General features: G+C 41.1%; 1 protein-coding gene across 3 annotated transcripts in view; it reads right to left on the bottom strand.

Annotated features, from left to right (window-relative positions):
* The window catches only part of gabbr2 (gamma-aminobutyric acid (GABA) B receptor, 2), a 163,655-nt gene that overhangs the window by 76,272 nt on the left and 63,871 nt on the right, over positions 1 to 23,512 (bottom strand). For all 3 annotated transcript variants that reach the window (XM_083982251.1, XM_083982252.1, XM_083982253.1), the window contains 2 exons: positions 9,303 to 9,473; positions 1,241 to 1,342 (listed from right to left, as the gene is read on the bottom strand). In XM_083982251.1, coding sequence (XP_083838377.1) covers positions 1,241 to 1,342; positions 9,303 to 9,473 — 273 coding nt within the window. The remainder of the gene's footprint in view (positions 1 to 1,240; positions 1,343 to 9,302; positions 9,474 to 23,512) is intronic.

Genomic DNA, 23,512 nt, shown 5'->3' with positions numbered 1-23,512 from the left:
ACAGATGATAATGGATGAAGCACAGAGCGTCAGAAAAGTAGAGGGCTACATCAGTACACCGATGCCTGTCTGCATTTGGACTGTTCCAGCTGGAAATCAAAGAAGTGAATGCTCTGTTTGCTGCTCACACAGTGATGCCACAGCCCCCTGACACCCTCTCACATACACAATCGTACAGTACCAAAAAAAGACCAGCCTTCACAACAAAATCTGTGTCACGCTTTACCTCATCATATTACGTAGCTGTCGGGGAGACGGCAAACTGCTGTTGCAAGATGAGCGGGGAAACAGACCATTAGGGTGTCATAGGGCCTTTCCGCCCACCCAATCCAAACGTTCTGAAAAGCTTTCGAGGCAACACTGTGTGATTTGCATATTTAGAGTTGATCAAGGAAGGGATGGTGTCAGCTTAAAATGTCAGCCCTCTAAATGCAGAGTTACACATATATTTTAGGAGAAACAGCTTATCTTCCTGTTCCTTCAAGATTCCTCTGTCTCACCTTCTCTCTGTTGCATTTCTTCCAACCTGCTCCGTCTTGCATACGTCATATCTTCCACTCACAAAATCCTATCTGAAAATGTACGTACACTCAGTCCTTCCACAATCTTCCCCGACATAAACCGTAGCGCTGAGAAACTGTGTCGATACAACTGGCAGAAGAGGTAAAATCCATCTCTGATTGCCTCTGGAGATAATTTGGATAATTTAGCTCTCACACTTGACTGCATTTGCATCTGAATTTCATGCACTTTTTCTTTATCTTATAGCAAAGTCTGCTCAACCATGCAGGTTAAAGCCATGCGTAAATGGTGTAAAGACACAGATACAAGTTGAATATCTCAATATTGGCTCCATAATGGTCTAATTTATTCTGTCTCATCTCATTTGAGAGGCGAGGAAAGGAGAGAATGTAAGAAATTGTGTTTGTTTGCAGGTGTGGATGTGTAAGTCTGAGACACTGAAACATCCATCAGGTCATTACAGGTCACTATAGGACAAACACAGCCTCCTCATGGCCTTGACTGTGTCCTCATTAGGGCTCAGCTACTCTCATTGAGATTTTTCCTGCATCGACTCACATAAAAATACCGTATTAAAGAATGATAACAAAAATCCAAATCAATAGGCCCCCGATCGTTTGGCGTATGTGAGAAATATTTGAATGAGAGCGACCATTACAGTGTTTTTGTTTTGTTTTGGTTAGATGGGATTGTGAAGTGTGCAGACTGGATCACTTACCTTCAGCTTTTTAACATTGACACAGGGGTCATTGGAGAAACTTTCTGTATCTGCGATCTGAATGTCGGCTTTCTCCAGCTCATTAGTCAGGTCGTTCCTCACCTGTGAGCAGAAGAGAGAGAGAGAGAAAGAGAAAGCATATGAGCACGGTTGATGATGTATATCAATTGTAAGATTCTTATTGGACCTTCTCTTTATATTTATCATCCAACACATTCATATTTCTTGGCAGGACTGTAGATGCACAGTTCCCTTTCTTGAGGATCTGATACTCCCACCTTGAAGACTTTCAATCTCTGCACCGAGTTGTATTCAGAGGTGATGTAAGTTGGCGGCTCAAACGTTCAAAGTTACAACAACTGTCAGTGTTTGCTGGTGGGAATCCTGGTGGGATCACATGCTTACTGCTACACTTAAATCTGAAAACACCAACAGGCAGCTCCATGCTGTAGTGAAAGCAAATACTGTATGAGGCATAGTGAGCAGATCTCTACTTGCATCACTGAAAGTCTGCAATGACTTTGAACCTTGGTTAATACCATTTTGTGTAAAACACAAACGATTTCAACAATGTGAAATTATGTGATCATATGCACTTACTAATTTACTTTATATAATATTCTTTGTGTATATTTTTTTCTGAATGCTTTTAACATGTCATATATATATAACACCTCATTCAGTATGTGTATACATTGCACATAGAATAAAACAGCACAGAATAGCACACCTTTATTGTCATACATTATTGCTATAACATGTAATTTGAAAAATTGTATTTATACAGTATGTATAAATTAGTTGTTTGAAAAAAGATTACACAGACAAAGGCAGGTTGCCATTTTCTGATGAGAGGTATTGGCTACTGAAGACATCACTGTCATTGTTCTTATTTGACTGCCTGTTCAATGTTCACTGACAATAGCCAGCATGCATCTGTCATAGTGATATGCATTTGTTTTACACAGAATTACACAAGAGAAAATCTATGCTTTGAATGATCTAAACTGGTTATACAGTGTGCAGCTTGTCAAAAAAAGCAGACGTTATGTGGAGTACTGTAAATGTACCTGCAACAGCTGTATATCTGCTTTGATGTATTGATTCAGAGGGATGCTGGGTAATGGGATCAGAGAAGAGAGAGAATGGAGCAGGTATCCCACTGTGATGGCGAGCTTAAAGGTGGTTTATCACTCCCCACCCACAAACACACAGCTCATGATTCATCCCTCTGGCTTCCCTGCTTGAAGCCACGATTTTAGAGAAGGCTTTTTCACAAGCAGACATTTTGACTTGCCATCACAGGAAAAGCACAGGTGTAACTAATATTAGCATTAATATTCATGATGGCTCTGCTCCATTTAGCTTTTCCAGTAAGCCATGCCAAGTAAGCCAGCATGCGCAATAGCAGGATACTGGCACAGGAGCACCTGAATGGGATGAAGCCATTATTAACACCATCAGTTACGCATGCACCTAAGCAGCCAAAATGTCTCCCAAGGAAACGTTCTGCGGTTTGCGGTTGCTGACTTCCTCTCATGACATCTTGTTGTCTTTGTCTTTGGCCAAATTTTTCAAATGTCCTCCGGCCATGCCCTGCAGCCCTGCAGCCCTCAGCCCTGCACGCCCACCAGGGAATTTGGCATTAGGGGGCAAGCTACTGTAAAACTTCAGAGAGTGTGCAAGCTCAGTTCACTTCCAAGCTCAGTTGGCAGAGTAGATTAAGAACAGATGAAGGTCCTGTGTGTTTGCCCTACAGTATATCTGTCTGAGTGTCTACAGTATGTATGCCACAGTAATTCCCATGTTTATGTGTCATTTAGTGCTTCAAATACATACTGCTTTGGAAATAAAACATTACTAAACATTTGTATATACAAATGCACTGTATATACATAAACACACTTCTCCCTAAAGTGAATGCATCATTCAAGATTTTTGACTGAAACATGTCTGGAAGTTTTGAAGTGTCCTTACTGACAAAGAATGGAGGGTTGGGTCAGCTTGAATTCACATTATTTGTGATGACAGGTTGTCATCACAGAGAAAAGGCATCAAAACACCCCATAGAAACTTTTCAAACCAGTAGCAGAGCAGCAGCAGAGTCTGACAAGCAATGGAAGGAAATCTTACAGAGTGGCAAACAGTGTATTTAGTCATATGTCAACGAGAATAAAACTACTGAAATTGACTGAAGGTAGGTAGATTAAACTTAAGGACTGGACATGGACTGGACTCTATGGACATTTTCATGGTTTAGCTCTGTTAAAATGTATTAATATAGGAATCGTCTATGGATTCAAGCTACGCAAACTACTGTCATAACGTCCACCTTTCAAGGCTACATGGTGTGAGGGTTTTATACAGAAAAGATGGATTTAAAGTGAGGTTTTAATTCACAGCCATAGCCCATCAAATGGTGTAAGAATAGTTAGAGCTGTTCACAAGCTCCAAGGATATAAAACTATGGATTTTACCACAATCACTATTAGTGCTATGACTACTGTGGTTACATTTGTAAAAACAACTACTCCATGTAATCAGCTACAGGGTTGTTGCCATAGAGCGAAGATCTGAACAGCATCCAAACAACTTTTTCTCTTATGTCTCTAAATGTCTGTTGTCATAATCGCCGCCTCCTCTTGTACCCTGGAGGGAGCTCTAAATCACTCGGTACATCAGTCACTCCTGTACAAACATTCCCCCCAATGTACTGCTCGCTGAGCTGAAACAACAGGGAGGCCGTGGTGGATCGATACAACCAGGTTTTGCTCTTGAGGAACAACTGGCTCGGTGGTCTGGACAAGCTAAAACGTCCTGTTGTGTTGAGGGTTGATCTAAGAGGCCTGGCTGCTCCAGTGCTAAAAGGAAACCAGATGGGAAGGAAAAGGGAATGGCAGCTGGGTGGGCAAAGTACCAAACAATACCATGAAGACGTACTGTACGGAGATGCATATATGACAACACTCAAAATCTGTTCACCTCTTCGAAAAGCCGTTGTCACAAGAGGATTTCCATCAGTTTGATTTTGTATTTCCTCCACTGAGATGGAAAAGAATGAATGCATCTGTGTGCCGCTGGACTGAGTGTGTCAGATAAAGCAAGCGTGATGGAGGGGAGGGGGACAGATGGATTGAGGGACAGTGGGAGGAGAAAACTGAGCAGCTTTCCTGCGTAACAAAAACATCCTCCATTGTCTGGGGCAGCCTGGGAATCCCCGGCAGCAAATACAGAGGAGAAATAATCCTACTGCACATCTGAGTGCATGCGTTCACAAACACACACACACGTCACATAAAATGACAGTCTCAGAGTTATTTGTGTATAAAGCGACAGTGTTCACACAGATCAGGTCAGGATTTTATCTACAGTATATGCAGAATCTCTTTATCTGTGTCACACACTAAAATAAAACTACAACACACAACCATGAACTAAATGAAGATGAAGTGGCTACAGTAGCTGAGGATGTTGAGGGATGCCCTGTGAATCTTTGGGGTGTATATGACAGAATGAAGTATCATCGCACACCTACTCCACTGTCTGTAGCCTGGACTGCGGCACAGTGAAACCTCTATCAAAAGGCTATCTGTCTTTGGTTTTTGTATTAAATGTGTGTTTTCTGCAGGGGGCACAGGGTCATGTATTTGTTCTGCTGTGGAATAGTGTTCAATCAATGTATCATGGAGTAAAACTAAGAGCTTGGTGAGTCAGATACAGTATAGGACCTATAGGTTATCGTAGCTTCAATTATTTGGTAAATTATTTCATGTCTTTATCGGACTTAGTATCAGTGGAGGTAGAGAGGAACGTACAGTATGCAGCAAATGTCCGTTCAGTTGACCAGGAATCGATCTAGGGTTTCATCGCTCTGACCATTTGAGCCACATCTCAGAATTTTTTTTTTTTTATTACTCAACTGCCATGAATACTGAAATTTAAATTAAAATTTTTATTATTTCTTTATATACATGAAAAAAAAAAAGTTCTTAAAGTCTTGTGACAGGAGGACTGGATCACAAAATTGTAACAGGAGAACAAAAGGGGGGGGGGGGGGGGGGGGGGGGAATCACACAGTCACATCACTTGTGCACCATTTATGAATGCTTTGATCCTGAGACCTTCATCAGGCAAATTCATCAATTTTCATTTTTCATATTTCATCAAAGGAGCTGGCCCATGAGTGAGGGACAGTTCATGGTATTTTTGCCTTTTGTCAAGTTATTCCTTGGGGCTGTAACTATGGATTAAGTTTATAGTACATCCATCTAACATTTCGTTTCTTCATGTGTTATTTTAAAATCACACAAGACAGAAAATTAAGATGCTATAATGTTTAAGAATGTTATAGAAATGCTTAACATATTTGTCGAGCAATTGACTTTGATTAATTGATTGTGAGACAAATTTTTCCAGCTTTAATACCCGACAAAACATAAAGCTCAAGAATTAGCCTCATCTCAGGGTAAAAAAAGAAAAAGTGCACTTTAATTAAGAGAGATGTGCACAAACTCACACTAAGCCTGACAGTTGTAATCACGCAAATATATTTCAAAAACAGTAAAAGCAAACAACAAAACAAGATTCACATCCATCAGGCAACTACTGTACAGACAGACAGAAAGTGAGCGTCCTGATGCAGAGAAAGTAGCTTCTGATGATTCAGACGGCAACACTATGACACTGTGAGACAAGAAGACACATCATTTCCAGGCATGTTCACAGTGTGAAGCCCCTTTGCAATGACGGGTGTAACTGCTTGTGTGTGTGTTCTCAATGGTGTCACACATAACCAGAGTGTTAGCAGGTGTGTTTTATCATTCCATCTGTCTGTCGGGGCTTTGTGTACGTGTTTCAACAATATCATAATGCATTTGTCCACCAGTACATTTACAAGACAGAGACAAAACAGGAGGTGACAGGTGCATTTTCATGCAATTTGGCTTTTACCAAAGTGGCAATGTGATGGGTCCTCGCACACAGCTGTCTCTCATACTGTGCTACATCACTGTACAAATCGCCATGCAAATCCCAGAGTTCAGACAATAATGTCGGTCATGTGCTTATACAAACTAGCGTGACAAATGGTTGTGCACGGCCTGATGACAAGCTCTTGACGAGCCTCCTGTCGCAGCCCTACATGGCCTGTACAATGGCATGAGTGAGTCACTCTGAAGAGGAATTTAGACAACATTACATGGTTGTTTGTAATGAATAGCAGCTGATGGCTACTGGAAAACCGTGGAATATCCAAACAAATCTAACAACAAAGTACTTTTTAGATTGCAAGGAGGAAAGGTAGAGAGGGAGAAAGAGGGAGTGACGATGAGGAACTTCTGTTAGATTTATCAGTGGTCATCGTATAATTAAACACTTGAGCTCAGAGGGGTCCAGGCAGAGGACAGAGTCCTAATCCTGTTCTCAGTCAGGTCTGTCATCGGACTGACTGATGATGGCTGCTCGGTTCCTGGGTGAGCCCTGCTCGTCTGACAATCTCAATAACGTTGATTGCTGTGCGTGCGTGCGTGTGTGTTCATGTGTCATGTGTACACACACCTTCAGGCTAGCAAATACCTAGCTTTTACTCATTTTCATCTCTCACCACAAAAAACCACAAACTCCTCCATTAGTGGAACACGAGTGAGCGCCCCGTCAAAATCAGGCAGTGTGCGGGTGCATGTGTTTCAATGGTGTCCATAAATAGAAGTGAGGAGCTGGCTTTAGCTTACAGGTTACAGTCCCAGAGGACACCATACTGTACAGTATATTTGTGTGTGTGTTGTGCATGCCACTGACTGAATCCTTTACTAGTGTTACGTAATATTAACCTTGTGAGCAGTCTCCCTGGGAAACAGCACTGCGGATCAGTAGGGGAGAGAAACAGATAGATGAGGTGGTGGAGGTGACAACACTATCAATAGGATACTCATTATGCAGATGCAAGTTTGTGTGTGCGCATACATGCATAATCTACTGTAATTTAGACCATGTACTACATGTTTTTTTCTTACATTTGTTTAGTATTATTTGTTTTCAAAAGCCTCTGAAGAAAATGTAATCCCCTGAAAATAATGTGTTTTCTTTTTTAGAACAACTCTGCAGGATATTTCCATAGGATTTGTGGCCACTCCAGCGCAGTGGTGCAATCATTTTGTAATACAAGGGCGTAGAGTCTTGTTTGAAGAGAGGGGCGACATTTGTTATTTACAAAAACACGATATTATTAGATACCAGGGAAACATGGCATAATCAAATAACTGACAACATTCAAAAATAATCATGTTGGGGCTAAGTGACATACACCACTCCATGATGACACGCTCTCCGTAATAGATTTCACTGTCATATTATTTCTTCTATTCTTTGGTGGCATTCAAACAACATTCATTACTTTGCATCTCATCGACCATTTGTCTCGAGGCACATTGCTGCGAGTCCCCACAGCACCAAAAACCAGCATGCTCTGAACCTGACAGAGGATTGTACGAATCATGAAGTGCGGAAGCGATGCTTGCATATTTGTAAATCAGGATTAGAGGCCAATCTTGTGGCAGGTTGATTGAATCGGGCCGTCCGTCTTCCTCCCGTCCTAAGCCCCTTGGCGCTTTCAGGAGGGGAGAGATAAAGGGATTTGGGCTCTCTGAGATTTGCAGTGAGACTTCTTGTACACCTCCCCACCCCGCACCCACTTCCACCTCCCACCCCCAGCTGCTGAGCAGATTGTTTTCCACCAAAGGCCCTGAGGCAAGAGCTCACAATATGTTTCTCAAATGTATGCTTTCAATACCTCTGACATGGCTTTTTTTAACTGAATGTTCCCGTGTTGCTGATGTGATATAATATTTGTGCCATGTTTATGTTCAAACTTCCTAGAAAAGGAAATGAGTTTGACTCACAAGTCAGCACCTATATTGGAATTTAAACTTAAGTATCTGTTGCTCCTGCTACTGTACATGTTTCCATTTGTTGTAAAAAGCAGTTGGATATTTTCATAATGACTTTTTTGGACTGGCTCTGCTACTACCAAGCTCAAATCCAACTTAGTGGTCCAATATGACTACTTCCTAAAGAGTAGGAACAGTTAGGGATGACTCTAACCAACGCTACCAATACACAGCTGCTGTTCATCTGCTGAATGGGAAAGCAACATTAGAGGGATGACTGCTCTGGCTGTCATCGGCATAAACCCCAGAGGCATGAAAATGTTAGCATACAACTTCTCTCTGAATCCAACATGGAGCGTCACACTGGTGTTAAAATATTAATTCAGTCAACCAGTTGGAGAATAGTCAGATTTAATTGTTTGCCAACATGAAACATGTTAGCATCATCTGAAAGATAATTGTAAATAAATGCCAATCATTGTTCTGTGCTGTTACTACTCTTACAGACTCCCAGCCTCTGGGGTTGTAGCAGCAAAGGACAGCTGTAGCTTCTGTAGATAACAAATACAATCTCCCTGACTGAGAATACATTGAGTGTTATATTAGTGAAATGGTGGCAAAACTGGAATAGCCTAAATAAAATAAGACTGTGCAACACAACAACACTTGTAAACTGTTCTGTAAAAAAATGTGACATCCTAAACTGTGTGTTAAAGCTGATAATACCACACCATGTTATTAAATATTAACATGGCCACTGGTCAGGGTGGGATTTAAACTGCTCTGCTACAGCTTCTGTCTTTGACCTACTTTTGTGACTTGTGAAAGTTTTATAAAATTATAAAGCACATTTATGTGAAGTACAGACATAAAAAAAGAGAAAAGGTGTTATACTGTAGTTCATGTAAAAAGCCCATGCATTTTCTTCAATTTTGAGGTTAAAACCTGTTCAGTTATTTATGTGTCATTATCACTGTTGTTGATTTGGTATATCCATATCCATATCGAGTTTTCCATACAGATTTTCTTCTTTGTTTATGAGTGTATCATATCTATATACAGTACAGTATATATAAAAAACATACAAAGCGAGGCTCATTTCCTGTGTGTGCATTCTGGACAGTCTCGACTGCAGCACCCGTAGTCTCTTTAAAGGTTTATAAACAACAAGAACTGACCTCAGAGAACCTCTGGACATCCTGTGTGAGTGTCCCTACGCGGCTCCAGTTGTAGTAGTTGAGGAACTTTACTACAGCAGGGTTCACAGCGTTGTCTGAGGGGACGGTGCGAAAGAAGTTGGGGTACTTTTTCTTGTCTGCCAGAACCGGGGTTGTAGCTGCGAAGGACAGCTGTAATGAAAAGAGAGAGAAAAAACACTGAGCACCGGGTCTAGCTCTAAGGGCAAATACAACAGCCATAAATACTCCTGCAAACAAACTGTTGGATTATGTTGCTTTCACTTTACTGTTGATACAGTTGCACTGTTAAGTACTGTGTCACTGAACCTAATGCGCCACATGACAGATCTCAGGTCTGCCCCGGCTCTGGTCAGTGGCCCCTGTCATCGCAGGGATTAAACCGCCGTAGAGCATCTGTGACCAGCATGCAGACACACACACACACACACAGACACACACTCATTCATAGTTTCAGGCTGTGGACAAATCAACTCTTTCAAATTACTTCAAATGTCAGAGAAACAGCACCTTCAAAGAGTCACTGTAAATAGATCTGTAAATATTGGATGGAACTGATGACCCCTGTATGCGTGACCTTTTGAGACGGCTTCATGCTGCGCCTGTGTGTGAGTTTGTTTGTGTGTCTGTAATTCTGTCCTTGTGTTTGAGTGTTAGACCTTGGGAGTGAGACATTTTGAGCACTCCTCTGTTTGGAGGTTAAGACTCAGTTTTAGGGATCAGGCTAGAATTAGATTAAAAAAAAAATTGGTTAAGGTTTAGATGTTCAAGGGCCAGGGAAATCATTTTATCAATACGTCCTCGAAATGATAGTGGTACAAGTATCTGAGTAGTCTGTGTGTGCCTCTGTGTATAGGTGTGTCCATATTTGTGTTTGATGACAAGAGAAAAGCAGCTTAGCAATATGATTTATCTTTGGGATGGTGAGTTAAAAGCATTTCAGATTCCTCAAACACACACACACACACCTCTAAGACCTGGGAACTGTTAACCTTAGAATAAAATGTGCTGAACCTCAAACACTAATTGCTTCCCCCCCCCCCCCCCCCACACACACACCTATTACTCTGTTTGACCACTGCAACCTAAGCACATTTTGAGCACATCTCATGTAAATCAATTCATTTTCTCAGAAAAGGGAGAGAGTGCGTGGGAAACTTTTTCCAGTTGTTTTTTTCAGGGCTAATGAACCAAACATGATGCAGCAAGCACAAACACCAACTGAATGCAATATAGCTGGAAGAATTTATGTATGTGACTTAAGCTGATACTGATGTAGTGATGTCTGATGGTGGCACGACGATAGTAAAGGTATAAACACAATCCAACAGTGTTCTGTTCTGGTCAGTGTGAGGTTTATGGCAAAAAAAATGTTCAGGTTTGTTTGTTTCAGTGTCTTTTCCACAGCAGAATTGCCACATTTTTATTTCAAAAAGAATAAAGCCATGTCTTTCTCTAATACCCACACAGTCACACTCCTGATTCCCACCCCCATCCCACCTTTCATTTGTTATTTCCATGCTAATCAAGTTTTGCTCTCTCTCTCACATTCTCAACAATAGGTCACTAATTTTCCCCAGAGGCAAAAAAGCTGCAATTAATTTTTGCATTAAGATTAGAATTTGCAAGTCTGTACAATGTAACAACCGGCGTGCGCCAGACCCGACAAAGATCTGCCACTTTATTGTTTAATTCACACTTTTTATATTAAGTCTGAATGACTTCATAAATAACTGCTGCAGGCAACATCATAGTATTATCCTTGGAGAAGTTCAACTAATCTGAGAGCTAGAGTATAAGACATTTTTAACAAATAGGCCTACCAAAAAGACGTTTGTAAAGATGCATAACTTTCAGAGCAGAGGTCTGACAGGTGCTGAATATTTGGCTCCAGCAGCTGAGCCGAGATAATAAAGCACCGTGCTCTATTTTCACTGTCCTATCTGTGTTCATTTAATGAGCGATATGAATCAGTGCAGGGTTAATTACATACTTTGTAGAGATTAAGCAGAACTTGTGATTCATGATAGCGATCAACACAAGGATATTATAATTCTGACCGAGACCAAGAGGTACACCAGTAGATTTGCTCCAAGTGTACTAAAGCCTTGAGGAGTTCAAGCACCTCCTAACTTTAGGGATGACTCTGATCTTTTCATTAAGCCTCTATCCACTTCTAGACATCTTCACTACTCATTAATCACAGCACTGCCGATATAATTGACCTGTATACTTGAAAACTGATTGTCACTGAAAATGCACTGTAGACAATGATAAGAATTTCACTGAAGGATCAGAGGACAATCAAAGGTCAAATGTCATTTTTAGATAGCAAGACAGAATACAGTACAACAGCTATAAAGTGCAGTTTAGCTCGACTTGGCTGTACTGGGTAGAAATATTGTTAAATCAACATGTAACATTGAGGGTAATCAAAGATTACAAAGAACGGATTAATCCAAATTGCAGGTCTGCCCCTTTTACACTCTCATCAACCTCTGCGCCATCAGCTGAGCCATTTCATCGGATCCCAAATCTACAAGTCCTCATCCAACCAGTGGGAAACCCTTGGTTTGGCCCTCTAAATCACCACTTTCTACACAGACCCACAGGGGTTTGTGTTCACACATCAACGAGGCGGGCTTTTAAAACAACACATGGATTACAGCCATCAATTAAGCAGGAAGAAAGGCCTTTATCTTGCTACCACTGCTAAATCCAAAATCACCCACCAGTCTTAGAGGGCTTCAAGGGGTCTTTCCAGCGTTGCCTTAATCTCCGTTTAGCTAAGGATGTTTGCTACAGCCACACTGGGAGATTTCCTCAAACCAAATTGATTGCACCAGTCGTCTCGCAGCCGCACAAGGAGGAGACTTTGTGGTCAGAAGAAGCTCCACAACCTCATCGTTTCCCTCCTTCAGAGCTCTTGGTTCACTGGGGTTATGCTGTTTTGTCCAAGTTGTTTTTTGCTCTTGGCACAATTTTGCTTGTTTCATCTGTTTCAACACTACACTGAGCTGAGAAACCCACAAGAACCACTGGAGGAAAAAATATTGACCAATAAATACACACGCTGAATATAAACTTTATTGGAGAGCAGGTGCTGCAGCGCTGGTTGTCCGCTTTTCTTTTGGAGGAAAAATACAAAGAGAATTCAAAGGGTTATGAGCGAGCAATGACTCTTTTGATGTTATCAGTTTATGAGGTCAGTCGAAGGTCGGTGATAAAGTTTTAAAAACATAAAATCAACAATAAATAAATACTTCCTCAATTTAAGTTTACCCAGCATTGTTATACCATGGCGTATAGGAGAGTATGGTGCAGAATATATACAGTACGGTATATACAGTACTGTGTATACTTTTTATCACTTTAAATTTCTCTTGGAAAACATCACATTTCAGATAATACTCTTCACATACTTAAAAATCAAATTAAGAGTATTATGACAATGTAAGTAATCAATTTATCTTTCTGTACTCTTGCAGATAAAACTTAAGTCACACAGGTTCAGTGAAAATGACGTGTGTGTGAGTGGCTGTAACAAAAATGATCGTGTAGCGGATGTGCACTCACTCCACCCATAAAAGACGTGCTAACCAACCCGCCAAGTGGTTGTCAACCTCTTGGCGAAGAGGTTAGCATCGTCGCCTCCGGTGCGGGAGGTCGTGGGATCGAACCCCACCTAGGGCAGGCCGTGAGAAACACAACGCAGAGGGCCAGATCGACATCGGCTACAATCGCATATAATATTTTATAAAATAAGGAACTATTTGACTTGCTGTGAATTTAAATACACTATGAGGGCAAGAAAACAATATGTGAGTATTATTGTCCAATCACGACATAAAGCAAGTACATCTCCATCTGTTGCCTATACTGTAAAAGCCAAATCTAGGACAGTGACACAAATACATTTTGTTAATCCAGGTCAGGTGGCGCAGGGGCTAAAGTTTACTAAAATAAAATGCATGTTTTTTTTTATCTGCAGGTCAAATCATGTCAACTAGAGCACAGTTTTGTCAGAAAACAGTGTATTAAAACAGTCAAGATGAGAGGAAGCCCCGGTGCATTATTTAAAGAATAGGCTTGTCTTTATCTAACTGTGAACAGCCTTTTTCAGCGGAAATGCCAAAAATAGTTCCATGATATCACACATCTGAGAGTAGTGGCTTATGTAAGAGGGTTTAAAAAGGGCCGGCCCAAATAGGATGGTTTTTGTTGGAGAGCTGTTACCAGTGTTAGATTTACACATGCGGTGTGCACATACACACAGATCACGCACAGGTTAAGGCACATGCATTCACACACTCTCGAACCACAGATCTCTCTGATACACACAAACTACAGCGGCCTTCCTTTGCCAGTGGTAATTAAAATTGTGGCAATGGGCTCCAGGCAGCTTCTCCCTCTCATCTCACTACAAGGTCACTGAGGCTCTTGGTAATATGACTGAGGAGCCGTCTGGCCCCGCTGAGACGCAACTTTTTGTGGAGACTTGAGGTGAATCACTGATAACATCGCAGTGCTCCGTCTATTTAGGCATTCTGTCCACACAGCCACTTATCACACTCTATTTGAAGTGAGTACAAAAGTGCTGCTGCTTCTCCATTTGGGTTTATTCAAGTCACAAACAATATTTTTTTGTGTTTATGCACAAACAAAAAGTGAGAGAGGTGCCCAGATCAGAAAATAAGAAAACACAGAGAGACGAAGTGAGGAATGTTGTTGAGATTCTTACTAATGTTTCACCACAAAGTTATTTATTTGATTACATTAATGAATGGATTACATGGATTCAATCTTAAAGCCAAACAGTCTTAAAGCCAACCATTTTTTGTTTGGCTTTAAGAATTGCAATGTGAATGCCAGTGCTCTGAGTGCTGAATATACGATTCTTAGGCTGTTTTATGCCTTTCTTCGATAGGGACAGTGACGAGGGACAGGAAATGAGGAGACAGAGTCAGGGGCCAAAATGCAGCAAATGGTCCGGAAGTGGGAACAGGCCATTTACATTCATGTGGGATGAGCCCTGACCACTTGACTATCAGCTGTCCATACCATAGAAGCTCTAACTGCTTCTCGTTAAGTTGGCTATTAGGGTATTTACGGGAGTTCGGTGTTGTGTGTGTAAGTTGTTAAGATAAAGGCAGCTTTCTGACGTCGTTGTAACACAGCCACAGAAGATTGCTGCAGCTAATGACCTAGATATAGCTGTTAAAGCCATTATTACCAAAATCCGCTGCAAAATGTCCCTGTTTATGTCTTCTGCAATATACCTGCCTGATTTGGCATGGGACGGGGAATCAGTGGTGCACAAATTAAAGGCAACAAGCCCTACAACCTATCCACGCACAAGCAGTTTGCAGGAGAAATAAGGAAGATGCAGGAGTGTGTCTAATCACACTGACGGATCTAATAGCATTGATTGGTCCTAGTGGGACTGCTTCGCAATAGGATCTGCTGGTGCTAATCGTGTGGTTGGCCTTTGAATAATGAAGTGGCTATCATGGACAAGCTGGATAAAAAATGAATGTTAGGTTAATATCAGCTCACTCGCAGTGTTTTGCTCATGCCTCTCATGTTTATTATAACCAGCGGTGTTGCACCACTGACTGATCTAAACCATCGAGTTGTGAACTAACCACGACTTGTGAGGTGACATTCTTGCCACACAAAATACAGTATATCCTACACAGAGAGGAAAAAGAGGCAAATAGATTTTTTTTCTATAATTCTTCCAGATAAATGTAGTTCTGATTGCAGAGAATTAATGTTACGCCACCAGTGATTACCATTAATAACAAATGGTTAAAACTATAGCTGTCTCTGCTTGGCCAACTTATCTTGGTGCAAATATCGATAACACCATAAGTTTAGTGGAAAAGTCAGATCAATATTTCAGCTACACACTGACAACCCACAAAACAGCCAAAAATAAACACTGTTCTCCACTTTTTTTTAAAAAAATGCACTTCCCACCTCTACAGACTTTATCTCACAATTTCAAACCAGCAATTTTTAAAATATTCACATGTCCTGTTTTCTGTCTTAGGTGTAATACAAGTGCACTGCAGCCGACACTTATGGGTTATCAATAAAACACGATTAGCAGGTCGCAAAAGGTCACCCATAAAGTGATGAATTACCTGCCGCAGTGATTGTCATCTGGCGGCCAGCGGGCTACTTCCAGCCCGCAGAATATTAATCAATTCAGAAAATGTGAGGAAGAAAAAAAATGTGCTCCTGGATTTGGGATATCTAGCTTTTTCCCCCTACAAACAACATTTTACATATATTGATTTATTTGCTGCAACATAGGCTATTCATTTTTATTTTATTTTTTCTTCTCTCATTTTAGAGCATCACTTTGCTCAGCCTCTCTCTCTCCCTCTCTCTCTCTGAAACTATTCGACCCACCTGTGTGAACAGCCCCTCCTCCCCGTGCACTCTAGTCTAAATCAAAACATGATCAGGGTGGAAGGAGAGATTGTTGTTGGTTTTTCCCAGGACAGCTCGCTGCTGGTGAATATTGACAACTCAGGCAAGTGGATAACATTAATGTTAATTCTTTAACCAGAGGTATTAGCAAAACAGAGTTCAGAGAAACTTAATGAATTAATAAAACACAATGGGGAAACAGTCTGGCCATTGTGATTAGCTATCTGATTAATTTGCCTCCATTATTTCCTGCCTTCAACCAGTGCTGCTGTGGCAGCTGAAGCAGCAATAGAGGGTCAGGAAGGGTTAGCTGTAGCTGATGGAGAGAGATGCAGGAGAGGAAGAGGGGGAGGAGGACAGCATCCTTGGCAGAGGTCTGAGAGCATTTTCTACTGAACAGACAGAAGTATCCATTTATCATTATGGATATCCTGTGTTGTTCAGGAATGTGTTCCTGATAATGTAGAAGTAACATTAATTTATGAAAATATAAAAGAATATTAGACTGATTACATTAACCAGGGAATGGGTTCAAGCAGATCATGGCTTTTAAACAAATGTAATTGATCACCGGGTGAACTTACAGTAACAGGCAGCACTCACACTGGACAAAATACTCAGATACTATGTCTGAATCTAAATATATGTTTTACAACATCACTGAGCCCAGTGATGTGATTGCTACGAATTTTCTTTAATGGTACTCACTAAAGTTATTTACAAAGGGGTAATGTGAGGTCACAATGAATTTTACGCACTTGCAGCCAAGTTCCCCAAGTGTCAGAGCTGGATGCATCCCAGAATAACACACTTTTGAGAGGTGCTTTGAGTCAATGCCAGCAAGTTATAAAACTGAAAGGAAAGGTTTCATAATCAGAAGGGATAGTATCAAACAACTTCAAACGCACAACCCACCCATGCCTATTATCTCTACCTTCGCCCACAACACAACAGATTCAAAGCCCATCCATCCTGCCGGAGCCCCGGGACCCCATGCAGAGTAATAGCACCGTAATAGTAGTGCTGTTGATCAGGAAGCACGGAGGAGGTCCTGGGCTTTATTCAATATTCAGGAGAGGCATTTGGTGCACCGTGGGAGAACCCAGCTGGAGAGGTGGCAGTAAGGGAGAAGCTTTGGACCCCACACCGACCACATCCAGAACTCATTAGCACCAAGATGGGGGAGGGAGAAAGATGAATACTGTAGGAAGATTGGAGAAGAATTGAACGAGAAGCCCAGTGGCGATAAGAGAGTCAGGTTTGATGGTGGAGACAGTGGAAGGAGCGCTGCAGACAAACAAGAGCAAAGATGAAACAGGAATAATGTGCCAGCCATTACATAATATATATTTGCATGTGATTATTGATTTTATAGCGCATATAAGCTGGTCTGTATGAGCGAGTGCAGACAACACAAATGTACAGCATTCATGCATACAGTTCGCTATCCCAGATCATCATGTGGCTCAGTCGAGCATGTGTTGGTGAAAAACTAGTGCGTCCAATTATGGAAAGAGAAGCGAGGCAGCACGGTGAAGTCATCTCATTTTAAAGTTGAGGGTTAAACGGAGAGGAGAGAAATCCGCTCGACTCCACTGCAATTTAGCTCTGCAGTGTGAGAGCGATGGAGAACATATTGCAACATGGTTGGTCTGCTAGAGGAGAGATCAGACGTACTGCTAGCACATGCAGAACACAGGGGCTTCAGGTCCACACTCTGTGACATCACAGCTTCCTACACTGACTTGAACAGCCGCGTGCACGACGTGCATCAATAGTGCACATTCTGCTTTGTGTATTCCTCACAAATACAATAACTCTTTTGCAGAAACTTAATCAATTTTTAATCACAGGGACTTACTCAGATCTAGGGCTCAGTGTTAGCCGTGAAATCAATATAATCAGATATCAAATTCTCTATAAACATCACAATATGGAGAAGGTAATCTAAATCAAATGTGTTTTCCACTGCTCTATACATAAACATAAATGGTTCATTGTTTTTTTTTTCTTCCCATTCAAAATAATTCTAATCATAACATCATCCCAATCAAAATCAACAATCGATTACACTGGGTTATTGTCCCACCCTACTTGCACACGTGAACACCACAGAAAAAAAAAGAATACCGCATGTGAGGAGAAGCTGCACCTTTTACACCCTCGACACATTCACACACAAACACACAAATGTGCATTTGCAGGTGGGCATCACAATCGATTTTACAAGGCATTGGTGTTTCATTTTCCCCAAATGGCTGGGAGCTATTTGAGATGAGACACATTAGACATGCGTGTGTGTGTGTGTGTGTGCATGTCTGCGTGTGCATGTGTGTGTGTAGGGGGTTCATACAGAAGCTGAAGGACAGGAAGTAGAGACGGTGGTAGTGATGGCTGTAGAGAGCAGAAGACATGAGACCACTTAGTGGTCGTTATGAGCATGCCAAATTCAGAAGGAATTAAACATTTACATGGAACATGATCAGAAATAAAATGTAGTGAAGAACTGGTACTTTTATGGTGGAACGAAGGGAAAAAAATCTCCCTTTTAGCTGAGTGATTTGCCGCTCATATGAGAACACAACATCTAAATAACATCAAATAAAAAATGGTTGAATGAAATTTCATATTGAGAATTTATGTAAAAAACTAGTTGAGTCAAAAGGACAAAATATGATAGTGGAGAAACTTCCTTTAAAGTGTAATCGCATAGAAGAATCTGAATATGCTTATGGAAACACCAAATGTTACATTCAATTTGATTTCAACATCAAAACAACTGTGAAAGCTGTTTTCAAACACGCAAATGAGTCTAATATGCTCTCCACCATATTGTGTGACAGGATACTGCACATCATCACATACTGTGCCCACTAACTGGCCTCTAGACAGGTGAGTGATGTGACAGTCATCTTAATAGCTTTTGGGCTCCTGCAGCCCCTGCTCTAACATGTCAGTCATGTTATAGCTAATGTCAACATGTACACGCCCACCCACACACACTGACTGAGCGATGTTCTGTTTATGCTTTGCTGCCCTTGCACATCACCCCCACCACATCACACTCATCTCAGGTCAATCGCTTAGACCTGGTTTTCAACCCCGCCGTCTCTTCTCTCAGGCTGTCATTTTCAGCTGCTACGTCTGTCCCTCCTCATACCTGAAGCTGGCTTCACTGACTGTAGGTCAAATACGAAGCTCCAGTCCCATACTGTGTACAGGATTGCCCTACAAGCTTTCAATCACACATGCATCATCACTGAATCGCTGCCACGTGGAGGCTTTTTTTCACTCGCCAAAGGTTTTTCAATCCTACGTGCACGGACATCTCATCCACATGCGCGGTGCTTCCTCTCCTGAGGTTCCTTTTGCACAGTGTGGATTGAAAAACCAAAACCACAGAAGTGGTATACTTAGTAAGAGGAACAGGATGTTTAAAGAGTGACAAGAGAGAAAACACATGAGGACAGAGTAACCTGTTCTTCGATGATATGTAAAACAAACAAACAAAAAATCAAATGTATCCATCAAAACAACCTAAAAAAAAAGTAAATTCCAAAATATAAGGCTCAGCGCTGAGTGTTAAGGCTCCAGTTAATCATCACAAGGCTGATGGTTGCTCATCTCACATGTTAATGCTGTGTAAAGGAGTTTGAGCTCAGATTAAGATGCTAAGCTCTTCCCTCAAGCTGACCACTTAAAGCTGCATCAGTGTCGCCGCCTGAATGGTGGAGTAAGCTTCTGGACTCTATTCTCAGGTCATGGGTGAACTCAGTGCATGGCTAACCTGGAACAGATACACTGGGCTTGATATGTCCATTAAATGTTCTTGTCAGTGGTAAAATGAATAGCAGTGGGCGTGTATGGAGGAGGCTGCCTCCCTCTCCCCTCCCATCTTACATTACCATATTATGGTTATGGTCCTATTTGTTGTACACTGCAGTAGGTGCTTGGTGTGGCAGTTATATGGAGCATTAATCAACAGAGGGTGCCGGTGAGTCTCTTGGAGTGAGAGACAGGAAAGATCGGATACCACCCCCCAGCCCCCACCCCTGCCGTGGTGAGAGGAGCTCTGAGGACTCTACCATTCTTCATATGGCCATCTGTCAACAGGTTGTCCTTGAACGATGGATACGAGTGGCAGTGAAGCATCGCTATCACAGGCTGGATCGAGAGAGAGCATTTTCTTATCGATCCGGGCGTGATGGAGTGAATGGAGGATATTGACAGCATCGGATACGAAATGAGAGGAGAGGATGTGAGGCTCACTTGAGAAGTCCATTACAATTTCCACTCTTATTTCATTATTGCATCACATGTGACTGCTCTGCATTTTCAAAGCCTTGGACTCAAACGGCATGTGTAGATAGTATCACTGCATGGTGGCCCAATTTTAGATACAGAGAAATCAGTGAATGCTCAGGGGGAGGTGGGAGAGGGGAGGGGGCTCTGACTGATGGCATTCTGCCGCCTAGCTCCATAACTATTCTATTTATTAATTGAGATTTGATACCATAACCTGAAATCTCACTGTGCTTCCTGCTGCTGCCACTTGGCTGCCTATGAATGATTTATGAGCAGATGCTGAACTGTAGAGACCATTATTGTTCTTTTTCTCTCCTCCCTCCCCCCCTCTTCTCTCCATCCATCGCTCTATACACTGATTCCTTCGGGGAGGCAGGGGATTACACTGCATGAGCTAGTATTTTTCTCTGCTTACTTGGCCAAGCTATAGTGAACACACTGCAAAAAATGTGGCTGTCCTCATATTAAGAATTGCCTTCTGCCAAAATCTTGTGAGTATCAGTCAGCTAGTGATTGGATTCTTCATGAACACACTTTTCTGTGCCAATTTAAAAACACTGGGTTATCCATTCCTTGAGATATATATATACTGTATGTGTGTTTTTCTTTTCTCTCTGTGCTTTCATTGCTTTGAAGTAGGCCTCATAAAAAAAAATGTGTTGCCTATTTCTGTGCACCAATCAAGAGTAAACACCAATTTAATTAGATTCTGAATAGGTTATTTAGTAACTGTCAATCAAATTAAAGCCACACCCACACAGTGCATCTGAAGCAGATTATAAATAATTTGCATGTGCATTTTGTAAGAAAAGTACAACAGTCTAGATTAAGCTGTTGATTAACATATTGTCCAACACAAAATCCATACAAATCTGCTGAATAGTCAATATTTCACTTTCCTAAACAAAGATAAATTATTTTACCTTATGTGTTGAAGTGCCTTCAAGTGTAAAATAGGGGAAAACAAATTTCCAATCATGAATCAAGTGTTTTTATAGGCCTTACCTACTTGGTGCTTTATAAAGTGTTGTGCTCTGTACACACAGTCATCAACCTCAACCTCAACAGCTGTCAGGCATAAAAGCAACAACAGAGTTTCTGTTTCAGCAGACGTGGTTGCAGCAGCAGTGATTTTGTTTTTTGTTTTATTTTTATTTTTTCTACATAATGTAGATTTGTTGCCATTGAAATCTATCCATAGATACTAGAATAAACTGAGCTTGTTTTCCCTCAATGCCCTCAATGCAGAAAACTAACTTTTTCTTGCCACCCTTTGCCATGTGGTAGGTGTGTGATCAAATGATACAGTACTATTCATTAACAAAAAGCAAGTGCCATATGGAAAATCAAGACATTTCTCTTCTGGCTAAGTGTTTTACTTTATTCATTGCAAAGTCTACATGGCCTCTAAATGTCTTCTCTTTCCCTCTTACTATTTTTCCAGTAACCTTTAATACCCGCACTTCCTTCCCTCTACCACTTTCCTCTGATGTTGAAAAAAAAAAATCAGAGTTCAATGCAGATTGCAAGTGTACGCACAAGCACAGCCACACATTTCCATATCCAAACACATATAGTGTACATCGCTGCTTTAACACCATGTTTCACCCACAAGCCTGAGAACACAAAATGGGGGAAGCTGCAGGGAAATTGCTTAGCCTACTGGAAAAATGAAATGAAATCTGCATCCCATCTTTCCCTTGAAGAGGAGCATGTGCATGTTTACTGATGCTCAGTAAAGTATCAAATTATTTGACAGAACAGCCAATAAATTGCCCAGTGTAATATTCATTCTATAATAGGTTATGTATGGGCAGTGCAGGGGAAGCCCACACACAGGCGATTCATGTTGTGAGTGGGCAAACATTTCACTGGAGACAGCCAGCATCTGCAAATTACTATCTTTTAAGTTGGCAGACATCGAGTTTCTCTCTCTCCATCTATCCGTTTCTCTTCCATTTGCAGGAGAAAGCATTCACTGTCCATACTTATGGGACTCTATCAGCCCCATTTGGTCCAATAATATTCTGATGTGACTCTTCCCCTTGCTTTTCAATTAAATTGTTAATGAAGGCAGTGATAAATAAAGCATGGGTACACAGAACAGACACAGCATGTATAAGAGTGAAGAAGAGGAGAAAAACATGGCCTCTGAGCCAAAGCGAAAGGATGATGCTGGGAACACCCAGATGGTTTCATGAGCAACAATGTCTCCCGCACTCATTTTTTGTTCTCCTGTACATTCTCTCTCCCTTTTCTGCCACTCTCCAAGGACGGCAGCAGCTTGTTTTCATGCAAAGCAGGACAAGGATATGAAAAAGAAAATGGAGAACATGCATGCTGATTGCTCATGAACAGTTAAAGCTCAGCAGGCAGAATTAAAACAATGCTTGGAACAGGGGAAACAGGTGCTTTCTGTTTCACTGGACAATGACATGTTGTCTATTACATTTCCACTTCACATGTTTTTCATAATGTCACTCAGTTCTATAACTATTTGTGCAAGTTATCATGAGGTTATGTTTGCATGTGCTGAGTTTTGGGGCTTATTTTGTCATCAGGAAATAACCCATGACAGATTACTGTAGGTGTCAGCAGCACTGTGAATGTTAAGAGAGAAAATTCCGTTAAAGTTGCTCTCACATGGTTTATCCACCAGAGAGTGCAAACAAGTTTATTCATCTGTTAAATGTCCTAATCAGTACACATTTTGATTCCAATCAAAAAAATTAAAATTAAAATTAAACCTGCATTCATTGTTTTTACTTGGTCATTTGGTAGCAACACAACAGAACCAACACAGAGCAATAAATAAAACACTGGAATATTACTAAACTCAAATTTGAATATCATATTTATTCTTGTTTTGGCTCTGTTTTGGTTTCGACCACCTCCTACAGGAAATTTCTGTATATTTCGATGGCTAATCAATTAATCACTAACTAACTGTATCCTGTTTGGAGCTGAACACATGGCCTACTGAGGCAAAATCAGTTTTGTTTTCAGCTGAGTGAAGCAGACGGCAAAAGCAAGCTAAAAGACACTAAACCAGGGGTCTCAAACTCAAATGAGCTGGGGGCCACTGCTGGCACTGTCATCTCAGTGGAGGGCCACTAAAGTTTTCAAGACGAATATAAAAAAAAAATCACAAATATTTCTGAAAACGGGGTCTATTTTCAAATATTGTACGATAATTAGGGCTGTCAAACGATTAAAATTTGTAATCCTTTAATTTCCTGAGTTAATCACATAATATTTTTCTTTTTTGCTTGAAATACCAGCAAGATGAATGGAAAGCATAAGAAACATCCAGATCTGGACGTTTCTTATGCTTTCCATGCTTTCGTATTATCAGCTGTCAGAGAGAGAGAGCAGCCTCGTTTGGTGACAAGAAGAACAAGTTCTCTAGTGTAGGAACATGAGGAGAAAAAACATATGCAAGTTTT

Source organism: Trachurus trachurus (assembly GCF_905171665.1).
Source record: "Trachurus trachurus genome assembly, chromosome: 11".
In the NCBI taxonomy this organism is placed as follows: domain Eukaryota; kingdom Metazoa; phylum Chordata; class Actinopteri; order Carangiformes; family Carangidae; genus Trachurus; species Trachurus trachurus.
This window is presented reverse-complemented; position numbering and strand designations above follow the sequence as displayed.